Source organism: Eumetopias jubatus, unplaced genomic scaffold (genome assembly GCF_037043125.1).
Source record: "Eumetopias jubatus isolate StellerSeaLion01/CBP00866 unplaced genomic scaffold, mEumJub1_p1.0 scaffold_3, whole genome shotgun sequence".
Taxonomy (NCBI): domain Eukaryota; kingdom Metazoa; phylum Chordata; class Mammalia; order Carnivora; family Otariidae; genus Eumetopias; species Eumetopias jubatus.
Window position 1 is genome coordinate 194,708,663 of NW_028274809.1, and position 12,373 is coordinate 194,721,035.

The window sequence follows — 12,373 nt, forward strand, 5'->3', positions numbered from 1 at the left end:
GTATTGTCTTTCTGGTCTCTCTTGTCCGGTCTGCAGGTGGGTTTCCACTGCAATGCTGCTGGAGCCACTCTTGCTGAGCTGTTCGGCGACCTCCGTGTGCTCGGTCCTCATTTTACCTAATCCACAGCTCAGCCTTTCCTTCGTGGTCGCGTCCGCCCGCGGCTCAGCCTTTCCTCCGTGGTCGCGTTCGCCCGCGGCTCAGCCCTTCCTCCGTGGCCGTGTCCGCCCGCGGCTCAGCCCTTCCTCCGTGGTCGCGTCCGCCCGCGGCTCAGCCCTTCCTCCGTGGTCGCGCCCGCCCAGGGCTCAGCCTTTCCTCGGTGGTCGCGTCCGCCCGCGGCTCAGCCTTTCCTCGGTGGTCGCGTCCGCCCAGGGCTCAGCCTTTCCTCCGTGGTCGCGTCCGCCCGCGGCTCAGCCTTTCCTCCGTGGTCGCGTCCGCCCGCGGCTCAGCCCTTCCTCCGTGGTCGTGTAGTTCTTCTTGAATCCCTTTGATGTTTCCTGTTCTGTTTTCTCATGTCTCCCACCCTCTGAATGTCACTGTGCCCCTCAGACTGTTCCCTTTGCCACGTTTGTCATTCCACCTATTTTCATGGCTCTAAATACTGGGAATTCCAACTTTGTGTTTTTAGTGCAGGCCTCCTCCTGAACTCCAGACCTGCATTCTGCATTCTCATGTGAATTTTTACTGTCTCCACTGGGAGGCCCAGGAAGCATTCCAGAGTTCACTTGGCCAAACTTGATCGCCGCGTGTTCCCCATGATCTTTCCCGTCTCCATCAGGGGAAACTCTGTTCTTCCAGTTAGTCACTCAAGGCAAAAACCTCTGGAGTCATTCTTACCTCCTCTTTCTTTCTTTCTTTTTTTTAAAATCCTTTTCCCAGTTTTGATCCATATATGATCTCCTGTCATATCTCTTGACTCCACCTTCATAATATACCAGAATATGATCACTTCTATGTCCTCTCCCACTGCTAGCTCCTGGTCCAAGCCCCTCTCTCGCGTCTTGACTCGATTCTTAGAGTAGCTTCAGACTGGTCTGCCTCTGTTCTTGTCTGCCTGCAACAGAACAGCTAGAATGATCATGTTAAAAACCAAAGCAATAAAATTAATAAACCTCTGGCTAGACCAATCAAGAAAAAGAGATAGAAATAACCAATATAAGGAATGAAAGAGAGAACACCACTACAGGTCCTGCTGCCATTAAATGGATAACAAGGAAATTTTATGAACAACTTTCTGTCAATAACTTCAACAACTTAAATGAAATGGAAAAATTCCTTGACACCAAATATCAAGCTCATTCAAGAATGGATAACCTGAGTGGGTTAAAAAAAGGAAGAGAGAATCTGAGTAGCACTATAGTTATTAAAGAAATTAAATTATAGTTAAAAGCCTTCCAACAAAGAAAATCCCCGGCCCAGTTAGCTCCATAGGTGAGGTCCACCAAACATTTAAGGGGGAGATAATACCAGCTCTATATAAACTCTTCCAGAAAATAGAGAAAAAGAGGACATTTCTCAACTTACCATATTGTGCTGACATTGCTCCTACACCAAGATGAGACAAAGACATTATAGGAAAAGAAAGTGACAGGTCAGTATCCCTCATGACTGTAGACACAAAAATATTCCACCCAGTTTTCTCAAACTGAGTCTGGCTGTATATATATCTATTTGCTTGATGACAAAAGTAGGGTTTATCCCAGGAATGCAAGTTGAGTTCAAGTATAAAAAATCAATCAATATAATTTAATATATCAAAGAAGTAGAACTATATGATCATCTCAATAGATGCAGAAAAAGCATTTCACAAGAATTCAGTATCCATGATTTTAAAAATTCTGCATAGAGTAGAAACTGAAGGAAGCCCCCTCCATCTGATCAAGGATATCTATGAAAAACCTTCAGCGAATGACACACTTAACAAAGAAAGACTAACCCCTTTTCCCCTAAGATCAAGAACAAAGGAAGGATGTCTGCTGTCACCATTCTTGTTCAACACCATACGTTAGGTCCTAGCCATTGTAATGAGTTAAGAAAAAGAAATAGGCATACCAGTTGGAAAGGAAGAAATAAAACTGCCTGTATTCACAACTGACATGATTATCTATGGAGAAAATCTGAAAGACTCTAAGAAAAAGTGAATAAAATGGAGGCATCTACGGGCCAAGGAATGCCAAGGATGGCTGGGAGCCACCAACATCTAGAAACGGGCAAGGAAGAATTCTTCACTAGAACATTTGGAGGAGGCACGGTCATGCTGGACACCTTGATTTTGAGCTTCTGGCCTCCAGAACTGAGATAATAAATTTCTGTTGTTTTAAGCCATTAAAAAAAGTAACTAAAACCATCCCCAAGTATAGAGCAAGGTCACAGGATACAAGGTCAGTGTGCAAGAAGCAAATGTATTTCTATATATTAGCAATTAACAATTGAAATGGGAAAAAGTTCCATTAAAATCACACCAAAAACATGAAGTACTTCTTTGTTGTTGGATAACTCTAAAAAGTATATATGTGAGATCTCTATGTTGCAAATTTCAAAATATTGAAAGAAGCAAAGAAGATCTAAAAATTAAGCACTGCATCATCTTCATGCATTGGAAGATTCCATATTGTCATGATGTCAATTCTTCCCACATTCATCAATAGAATAAATGTTCACCCAATCAAAATCCCAACAGGTTTTTAGGTAGAAATGTACAAACAAATTCTAAAATGTATCTAGAAAAGCAAAAGAACTTGAGTAACAAACAATTTTGAAAAGAGAACAAAGAAAACTTACTCTACCTGAATCAAAGACTTTCTATAAAGCACGTCAATTGAGGTGTATCGTGTTGGTGACAGGACAGAGACATGGGTCAGTGGAACACAATAGAGACTCATACTTACATTGCCAATGGATTTTTGATGAAGTTGTAAAGGCAATTAATGAAGAAAAGATAATTTTTTCAACAAATGGTACTTGAAAAATTTAGACAACTATCCAGAAAAGGGAAAAATCTTGACATTTAGTGTCTTAGTCGGCTAGGGCTGCCAATAACAAAGAACCACAACTGAGTGGCTTAAACACAGAAATTTATTTCTCACAGTCTGGAGGCTGAAAGTCCAAATCAAGGTGCCAGGAAGGTAAGTTTCGTTCCTGGGCCTGTTCTCTTGGTTTGTAGGGTGGTCACCTTCTCACTGTGTGCTCACATGGTCTTTCCCTGAGTGCATACAGAGAGTGAATGAATTTTCTGGTGTCTCTTCTCATAAGGACACTAACTCTCTGGGTCAGGGTCCCACCCTTCTGACCTCATTTCACCTCATTGCCTCCTTCTCGGCCTTATACAGTCACAATGAGGGTTCCGGCTTCAGCATGTGAACGGGGGCAGCACACAATTCAGTCCATAGCACATACCTTTTACCTCCTACAAAAATTAACTTGAAATTGATCATAGACATAAATGTAAAATGTAAAATTATAAAACCTCTAGAAGGAAACACAGGAGAGAGATTTTGGCAATTTTGAGTTTGGCAAAGATTTTTGAAGACACCAAAAGCATGAGCCATAAAAGAAAAATTGAACTTTATCAACATTAAAAACTTTTGCTCTTCAAAAAGACATTTAAGAAAATGAGAAGACAAAGCTAAAGCATTGGTGAAGATATTTTTGAACCATGTATCTGATATAGGATCAGTTTCCAGAATAGATAAAGGTCCATCACAACTCAGTAATAAGAAAATAAACAACCTAATAAAAATGGGTAAAGGATTCGAATAGACATGTCACCAAAAAATATATATGGAAGGCAAATAAACACCTATAAAGATGCTCAATATCATTAATCATTAGAGAAATCCAAAATGAAGTCTACGGCCATACCACCCTGAACGCGCCCGATCTCGTCTGATCTCGGAAGCTAAGCAGGGTTGGGCCTGGTTCATACTTGGATGGGAGAAATCCAAAATGAAGCCATAGTAAGATAACACTACATGGTTATTAATACAACTAAAGTACTTTTCTAAATAACAATATTAAGTCCTGGTGAGAATGCATAATATGGAATTCTTGTGATCCTAGTTTGGCAGTTCCTTACCGTACGGCCCAGCCAGCCCACTCCCAAGTGGGAAGAAAAGAAAACATACATCTGCACAAAAACCTATATGCAAATGTTCACAGCTTTATTTCATAATCTCCTCAAAATGTAAGCAACTCAAATGCTCACAACTGGTGGATGGATAAACAAATTGGGGTCTATCCATACCACAAGGTAGTACTCCACAATCAAAAGAAACAGGCTACTTACACACAACAACGTGGACTGAATCTCAAAGGCACCACGCTGAGTGGAGAAGTCCTACTCAAAAGCCAATACACCCGATGACGTTGTTTGTGTGGCATTCTGGAGAAGGCAAAACAGACCGAGACAGAAAACACACTAGGGATGGGACGGGGTGAGAGGAGGCCAAGGGGTCAGCTACAAAGGGAGCACAGAGGGACTTTGGCAGTGGGGCCATATACCATGACTCGATTGTGGGGGTGGATGTGTGGCTTTATGGATTTACCAAAGTTCATAGAATGGGATAACTGAAAAGGGTGGATTTCATTGTATGTACATTATACCATAGTAAACCTGATGCTAAAAAAAGGTCAGAGTATTTTATCCCTCTGCTTATCACGCTCTGCTGCTTCCTATCTCAACATCTGCTCCCTGCAGCCCGTCACCCCCACCCCCCGCTCAGTGAGCCTTGCCTTCCTGGCTGGTTGTGTGACACACCGAGGCCTTTGCACCCCCTGGTCCTTTTCTGCCTTCGGGGTCTTACACACACACCACCTTCTCATGAGACCTTTCCTGACTACCCTGTCCAAAATTTCAGCCCTCCTAATGTTTCTCATCCTTCCCTACTTAAGCTTTTTCTGCACCCAACACACTAGGTTTTGAACTTACTGCCACTTTATTGTTGGGTCAAGCCACATGGTGCCACAAAGGCGGCTCCTTTGCTTTTGTTCCATCACCTAGAATAGTCCCTGGCACGGGAGGGTGCTCTCTTGATAGTTTTGAATGGCTGGACGAACAGCTGGACCGCCACCATATCCCTTCTCCACTCCCAGGGCCCACGCACACAGGCCTCTGTCTCTGCACGTGCCCATCAGGGATGCTCCGACAGCCGCCGTGGCCATGCTTCTCCCCGCTCTGCCCTTTCTCCTGGCACTGTCCTTGCCCCATTTCCCCTCACACCACACCTCTCCCTGCCGGCTCCCCCAGGGGGCCTGTGAGACAGCTCCTAACATTTCTCTTCCCCTCCACACCCTTGTCCTGCCCCAGCCGGCACCAAGCAGCATCAGTGTGATGCAGAGTTGAGGAAGGAGATTTCCTCTGTGTGGGCCAATCTGCCCCAGAAGACCCTGGATTTACTGGTGCCACACCATAAACGTAAGTGAGGGCAAGAAATTCTCCTTGTTCACCCCCCTTTTGTGTCCCACCCAGAGGCAGAGCCAGGAGGCCTGGGCCAGGGTGACCTCGTCAATAGTCTAGACTTAGTTTCCACCTGCAGGGAGAACGGTCTTACCAGTGGGTGCATAGGGACTGTGGGAAGGGATTCCCTCGGCTTTATTCTGTTGACCACAGTCACCCACGTTCCTGGTAGGGGTGTATACTTAAAAAAATCCAGAGAACATCAGGGAGACTCCTACAGTTAGAGATGAGGTGCTTAAAGATTAAACCCCACATCCACTTCACTGGGAGGAGATGGAGGGCCCTGTGGAGAGTCAGTACAGCTCCAGAGGACACGTGCTCAGTGCCCAAAGATGCCACTTCGGCCAAGCGCTATGCCCTTCCCTGAGCATGTCCAGGAGTCCCTGTGGTGGAGGCTGTTCCCTTGTCCCCCACCTCCCCTTCCTCCTCCACACCCCACCCTCTGTTTTCTCTCCCTCCAGCCGATGAGATGACCGTAGGAAAGGTGTACGCAGCTCTGATGATATTTGACTTCTACAAACAGAAAAAGACCCCCAGAGACCAGATTCACCAGGCCACGGGAGGCCTGTCCCAGGTACCGAGTTCCAGGATTTCCAAGAAGTAAACCTCAGACTCTGGCACCCGTCAGTTGTTTTGATGGCAGAGGAAACCCACATCCTTCCTGGGGATTGCATGGCGGGAAAAGGAAGATGAGAGGTTCCTACTGTAGCCTCACTCTCTGGCCCCAAAGTCAGAAACCCCATACAGCCTGCGTGCTTTCCAACGGCTGGTCTCTTGCTGGTACTGGGGGCCCCCTGACATGGAGACCTAGTGTTCAGGAGCAGTAGACAAGGGGCTGAGGACATGTTCCCTGGAGATCCCACTGTTTTAAGTGGTAGAAGAAAGAAGTTTGAAGAATATTTGAGGAGGTTGTTTGGGGAGGTTCGAGGAGAACCTGATTACCGTGCACATTGGCAGGGACCGGAGAGATTCAAACTGATGGGTCCAGGGTCATGATTTCTTCCACTCATGACTCTGACTGGGCTGGTTTGGGGCCCCATCTTCCTGACGTCATCCTTCAAAGATAACAACTTTCCCACGCAGCCAAACCATCAGTGACCATACGTAGACTCTGTCTAGAAAGTTGCCTGGTGTTCGGAGCTTACAGGGACATTCACCCATCATGGGATGGGAAGTATCTGATGCCCACACCACATCCCCCGTTCCCCTGTCTGTTGCAAACACCCATCAGTGACCCCCCCGCCGCCCCCCAAGCCCTGAAATGTCCTTAGAATTCTGCTCAGTCCAGGGCTCATGCAGCCTCTACCCATCAATCCAAGTTGATGATGAGATGAAACCTTTTACCATTTTTAATTGGATGAGGTCCCCAGATTTTGTAGGTAGGGATACTGAAGCTCCAAGAAGTGAAATGACTTTCCTGATGTCACTCACAGGCCAGGTTGGGAGTAAGCCCCCGCCTACCTCCTGTGTAGGGCTGGGGCAGGGCAGAAGGAGCACCAACCCATGCTGTGGGGTCAGGCCAGCTTTCTGGCACACCTGTCTGTGCCCTTAGAGCTCTTCGTCTTCCCTGCGTCCCTTCTACAGATGGGCCCTGTGTCCCTGTTCCACCCTCTGAAGGCCACGCTGGAGCAGACACAGCCGGCTGTGCTCCGAGGAGCCCGGGTTTTCCTTCGGCAGAAGAGCTCTGCGTCCCTCAGCAACGGCGGGGCCGTGTGAGTACCTGGCCAGGGTGCGAGGTGCACGGAGGAGGCAGGACTCCTGGTTTCTCCCCCTCCCAGAGGGGCTCCCTGTAGGCTGTGCTGCAGGACATGGAGCCCTCAGGTCCCATCACCACTTTGGGAGACTGGCCTCTCTGTTCCACCCCGTGCCCACCTCCCCCCAAATGGTTCCCCGCAGATGCTGCCTGAAAGCTAGTCCAGGCGGGCTGCTGGAGCGGTCCATGGTGGACTCCAAAGCTAATTCCCAAAACGTTACATGGGTGCCTCTGATGGCACTGAGGTCAGTGGATTTAGACAGTCGGTGGTTCCCACTGTCACCTCCCATTGTGCGTGCCCATTTCCCTTTCCAGTGAGGGGCCTCTGCCTCTGCTTCCTCACTGCCTGTTGAAAATGATTTGTTTTGACCCCATTCTGTTGACGGCCTGTGTGTGTCTAGTCTTCCTAACTCCTCTAAGACATTTTACCTCAGATCTCCACTCCAGTAGTGATTTCTGAAGCAATTGTATTTTGTAGACAAATTGGTAACGTCCTTGTTACCTAACCCCTAACTCTTGCCACAATAATTCTTGGTAATGAACCACCCAAAACCAAGTGTTGCGAACTAACAGTCACCTACCTGTCTTGCACCGTGTGTCGCTGGGGGGTGGTAGCAGGCAGGCTCCTCTCAGCCACCCCCTCAGGGCCAGCAGGGTCCCAGGTCTGCTAACACCCTTATTGGCTAAAGGAAATCATTGGCTGAGCCCAAAGAGGGGGGCCTGTGCTCTGCCTCATCCAGCAAGGGCTAAGGTGTGGGGCCTGGTACCAGGCTGGGCACAGCATGCATGTTTAGGGCTCCTGATTTCCTCCTCATCTGTACATGTTTGGACGTTCTTTTCTGCAGCCTAGTTGTGGGTCTTGGACTGTTAATCAGGTAGGTTTTCCTGAGTACTACACTGCCCCTAACGTAGTGGTCAGGGCCTGCTGTGCACCAGCGTAGACAGGATGTCCGCCCTCTGCGTCATGCATGCTGTGCACATGTGGCCTTCCACTACTCCTGGGAGGCCCTGTCTAGGGCCAAGGAACCTGCCGGGTGTCCCTAGACCAGCAAGCGGTGGGCCCAGACCTCCCTCGGACTCATGTCCGGGGGCCCTCTCTGCCCATCTGCTCTGAGCCCTGGTACTGGGTCCACATCCCTTGCTCTGTGGCCACTTGAGAGCCTGTACTTGAAGGGCCTCACGCGTCTGGGCTGCTTCTAACCCAGAGTAGAAGGGGCCAGTATAGGTTCCTGGCAGGTTGGAGCCAGGTCCTTGGTGGGCCTTCCAAGGCCCACAGACCTCTGAGCCAACAGCACAATCCTCTCTTCTCTACAGACAACCCCAGGAGAGTGGCATCAAGGAGTCTGTTTCCTGGGGCACTCAGAGGACCCAGGAGGTACCCTATGAGGCAAGGACACCCCTGGAGCGTGGCCACTCTACAGAGATCCCAGTGGTGCAGCCAGGAAACCCGGAGAGGGCTCCCAGGGCTGGGGAGCCAGGCTGGGGATGGGGGATGAGACAAGGATTGGGGTGAGACAGGGATGGTGGGGGATGGCAGGAGTGTGGCGGGGAGCCCAGGATGGGGGGGAAGGTGAGAGTGGGGTGGGGGCCGGTGTGACTGCGGGCTGCTGTGTGCCCAGGCTGTGGACGTCCAGATGCAGAGCATGGCCCTGAGAGGTCCTGACGGGGAGCCCCAACCCGGACTGGAGAGCCAGGGACGCGCGGCCTCCATGCCTCGCCCAGCTGCAGAGACTCAGGTGGGTGGTCTGGGAGGGCCAGGGTCATGGGAGGGTGGGGGCGTGGGGGATGAGGAGCCCTGGCTTGGGGAGGGCTTGTGTCCGCGTGAGGGCTCCCTACCTGCACGGCGGCCTGGACACTGTCAGCCCCGTTGGGAGCTCCCAGGATGATGGTCTCAAGAGGTGCAGCCAGAGTCCTCGGAGGCCTGCCAGGAATCCCCACCACCCACCGGTGCTCAGCCTCCTGCGGTGGCCCTGGGGCTTCCATCTCCCAGCCCAGTGTCCCTGACCCAGACTCTCCCTCTCTCTAGGACACCCCTCTCCCACGCCAGCCTGCATTGCCCCCCCCCGGCCCCCCCGCCATGCACACGGTGCCTCACAGCTTGGTCCTCCCTTTCCCCATGGATGCTCTGGGGAGGACCTGCCCTGTTCTTTTTTTCTTTTAAAGATTTTATTTATTTTATTTGAGAGAGAGAGCACATGAGAGGGGGGAGGGTCAGAGGGAGAAGCAGACTCCCTGCTGAGCCCAATGCGGGACTCGATCCTGGAACTCCAGGGTCATGACCTGAGCCGAAGGCAGTCGCTTAACCAACTGAGCCACCCAGGCACCCGACCTGCCCTGTTCTTTCTCTGGACTCTGGAGGCGGCACCACCTCCATCCCCTGCTCCTTCGGGGATGCTTTGAGTACCGAGCAGGAAGCTCCAGGGCAAGGGGGCTGTGGGCCCATTCACAAGGACTCAGAGAGGGGCCTGCAGACCTGAGGCTGTTGTCAGGGGGCCCTGCTTTCACTTCCTGGGATGGTGAGGGGCTTTAGAGGGGCATGTCCTCCAGCCGGGGACCTTCAGTGTTTGCCTGGGGCTGGCCCTGTCCCTGCCTCCTTTTGTGGTTCCTGGTTCTGCACATTCCAAATGACTTCATTCTCTAAACTTGTCTCTGCCTCCCATTGGTGGTGGCTCCCGCCCTCTTCCCCTTCCCGACCCTGGCCCGCTGGGCGGCCAGCTTGAGGATGCCGAGTGGAGGCTGTGGGTCAGCTCCTCTTGGAGAGCCCCTTTCCGCAGGTCCCGATTTCAGTCCAGGGCAGGAGCCCCATGGCCCTGGCCCAGCAGAGCCATCACACGCAGCCAGCCCTCAGGGTTCTCCCAGCCAGGCCCGCAGGCTCCCTCTTCCTGGCATCGTCCCTGTCCCCCAGGGACACTGAGGCCAACAGCTCTCTGGGCCCCGCTGGCAGAGACGGACAGCACCTTGTGCAGCGTGCTCTGGGAGAAAGGGTGGGCCTGGGTGGGGAAGAGCTTTCTGGGGAGAGGGAGGGGCCTGGTGGTTCCTGAACCCCAGGCCTGCAGTGCCACCCTGGAGCCTGCCCCAGGCCCCTCTCTCAGACTGTGTGCCAACCCACATCCCACCCACAGCCGGCCCCCAACGCCAGCCCCATGAAGTGCTCCATCTCCACACTGGCGCCCCAGCGTCCCCACGTGGCTCATCTCTGCAGCGCTGCCCTGGACCGTGCCCCAGACAGCCAGGCTGCGCCCCATCACCACCACCGCTGCCATCGCCGCAGGGACAGGAAGCAGAAGTCCTTGGAGAAGGGGCCCAGCCTGTCCGCAGACACAGATGGCGGTGCGTGCGGGGGTCCCTCCTATGGCCAGGGCCTGAGGCATTCCTTTCTGTGCCTCCACCATCCAAACGGCCCTGAGTAGGGGGCTGTGAGGCCCAGGTCTGGGGACCAGGCAGGATCACGCACGCACCTCAGCTCTCCCCCTGGGTCCCCCTGCTGGCCCTGGGGACTGGGTCTGGGCTGGGGGTCTGTCTCCCCACCTGGCTCGCTGTGCTGACTTCCCCTCTTCCTGGCCAGCACCCAGCAGTGCTGCAGGGCCAGGCCCACCCCCGCGAGAGGGGCCCACAGGCTGCCGGACGGAGCGCAGACAGGAGCGGGGCCGGTCCCAAGAGCGGAGGCAGCCCTCTTCCTCTTCCTCGGAGAAGCAGCGTTTCTACTCCTGTGACCGCTTTGGGGGCCGGGAGCCCTCGCAGCCCGAACCCTCCCTCAGCAGCCACCCCACGTCACCAACAGCTGGGCAGGAGCCAGGACCCCCGAGACCGGTAAGACAGGACCCCCCTCACTGCCCCTCCTTACGAGTCCCCCCCCACCATGCTCCGAATCCTCCTTCATGTCCTGGTTCCCAGGCCCGAGTCTGCGCTCCCCCCCTCCTTGCTTCATTCCTCCCGCACCAGCCCGATCCTCCCCTCCCAACTGCCCTGGAATGGCCTCTGGTCTCCCTTCTCCCTGAGCTGTGCCTGTCCCTTTGTTCCCCACTGGTCCCCAACCACCTCCCCAGGCCTACCGGCACCAGCGGCTTTCCCCCCTCCACCACACACCCTACGGGTCCCCTCCCAGGGTGCCTGCCTCTCTCCATGCCTCACCCCCCACCTCCATGGTTCTCACCTGCATTGGCCTCTGGTCTGGGACTTTGATTTTTTTTTTCTCTGTTCTATTTTCTTGTAGGGTGGTGGTTCAGTGAATGGGAGCCCCTTGTTGCCAACATCCGGTGCTAGCACCCCTGGCCGTGGTGGGCGGAGGCAGCTCCCCCAGACTTCGCTGACCCCCCTTCCCAGTGTCACCTACAAGATGGCCAATCTTCGCTTGTCCACTTTGCTGGGGCACAGACCAGCCTCCCCACCTTTTCCCCAGGCCGGCTTAGCCGTGGCCTTTCCGAACACAACGCTCTGCTCCAGAGAGACCCCCTCAGCCAGCCCCTGGCCGCCGGCTCTAGGATCGGCTCTGACCCTTACTTGGGGCAGCGTCTGGACAGTGAGGACACTGCCCACACCCAGCCTGAGGACACGCTTACCTTCAAGGAGGCTGTGGCCACCAACTCAGGCCGCTCCTCCCGGACTTCCTATGTGTCCTCCCTGACCTCCCAGTCGCACCCCCTCCGCCGCGTGCCCAACGGCTACCACTGCACTCTGGGGCTCAGCTCGGGCGGCCGGGTTCAGCATAGCTACCACCACCCCGATCAAGACCACTGGTGCTAGCCGCACCTCCGCTTCATGCCTGCTCAGTGGGCGCGTTCCAGCCGATGAGTTTTATCATCCACGCTGGGCTCCCAGGGACGCGCAGGGGCACCGAGGCAGGGGCAGCAGCCCCTGGTTGGAGCGACCCCGCCTTTGGGGCCAGCTGAGGGGAGGCCCCGTGGCTCCCCCCCACCCCCCCGCCCCCACCTTCTCTTTTATGCTGGACCAATTCCTAAAGCCCTTTCGGAGAGGGACGTGGCTCTCTCTGTCCCCTTGTATGCTGCCTGCCTGGGTCTCGTGCCACAGACCCTACACGGGAAGTCACTGCATGTGCTGAGTGGGACCCTGTCAGTCTAAATCCTGTGTGATGGCTCCCAGCGTCTGGGGGGTGTGCCCGGGCCACTTTTAGGAGGTCTGGATCTGGTAGAGACCATCCTTTATCCAC

The 12,373-nt window shown here is 53.2% G+C and overlaps 1 protein-coding gene across 1 annotated transcript in view; it reads left to right on the forward strand.

The window, feature by feature from the left end:
- Positions 1-12,083, forward strand: part of LOC148164790 (voltage-dependent N-type calcium channel subunit alpha-1B-like) — a 64,095-nt gene extending 52,012 nt beyond the window's left edge. The window contains 9 exon segments of the mRNA XM_088021934.1: positions 5,304-5,411; positions 5,915-6,027; positions 7,038-7,165; positions 8,521-8,648; positions 8,818-8,942; positions 10,329-10,536; positions 10,772-11,016; positions 11,420-11,549; positions 11,552-12,083. Of these exon segments, the coding sequence (XP_087878060.1) occupies positions 5,304-5,411; positions 5,915-6,027; positions 7,038-7,165; positions 8,521-8,648; positions 8,818-8,942; positions 10,329-10,536; positions 10,772-11,016; positions 11,420-11,549; positions 11,552-11,949 (1,583 nt within the window). The 3' untranslated portion in view covers positions 11,950-12,083.
- Positions 12,084-12,373: the final 290 nt, after the last annotated feature.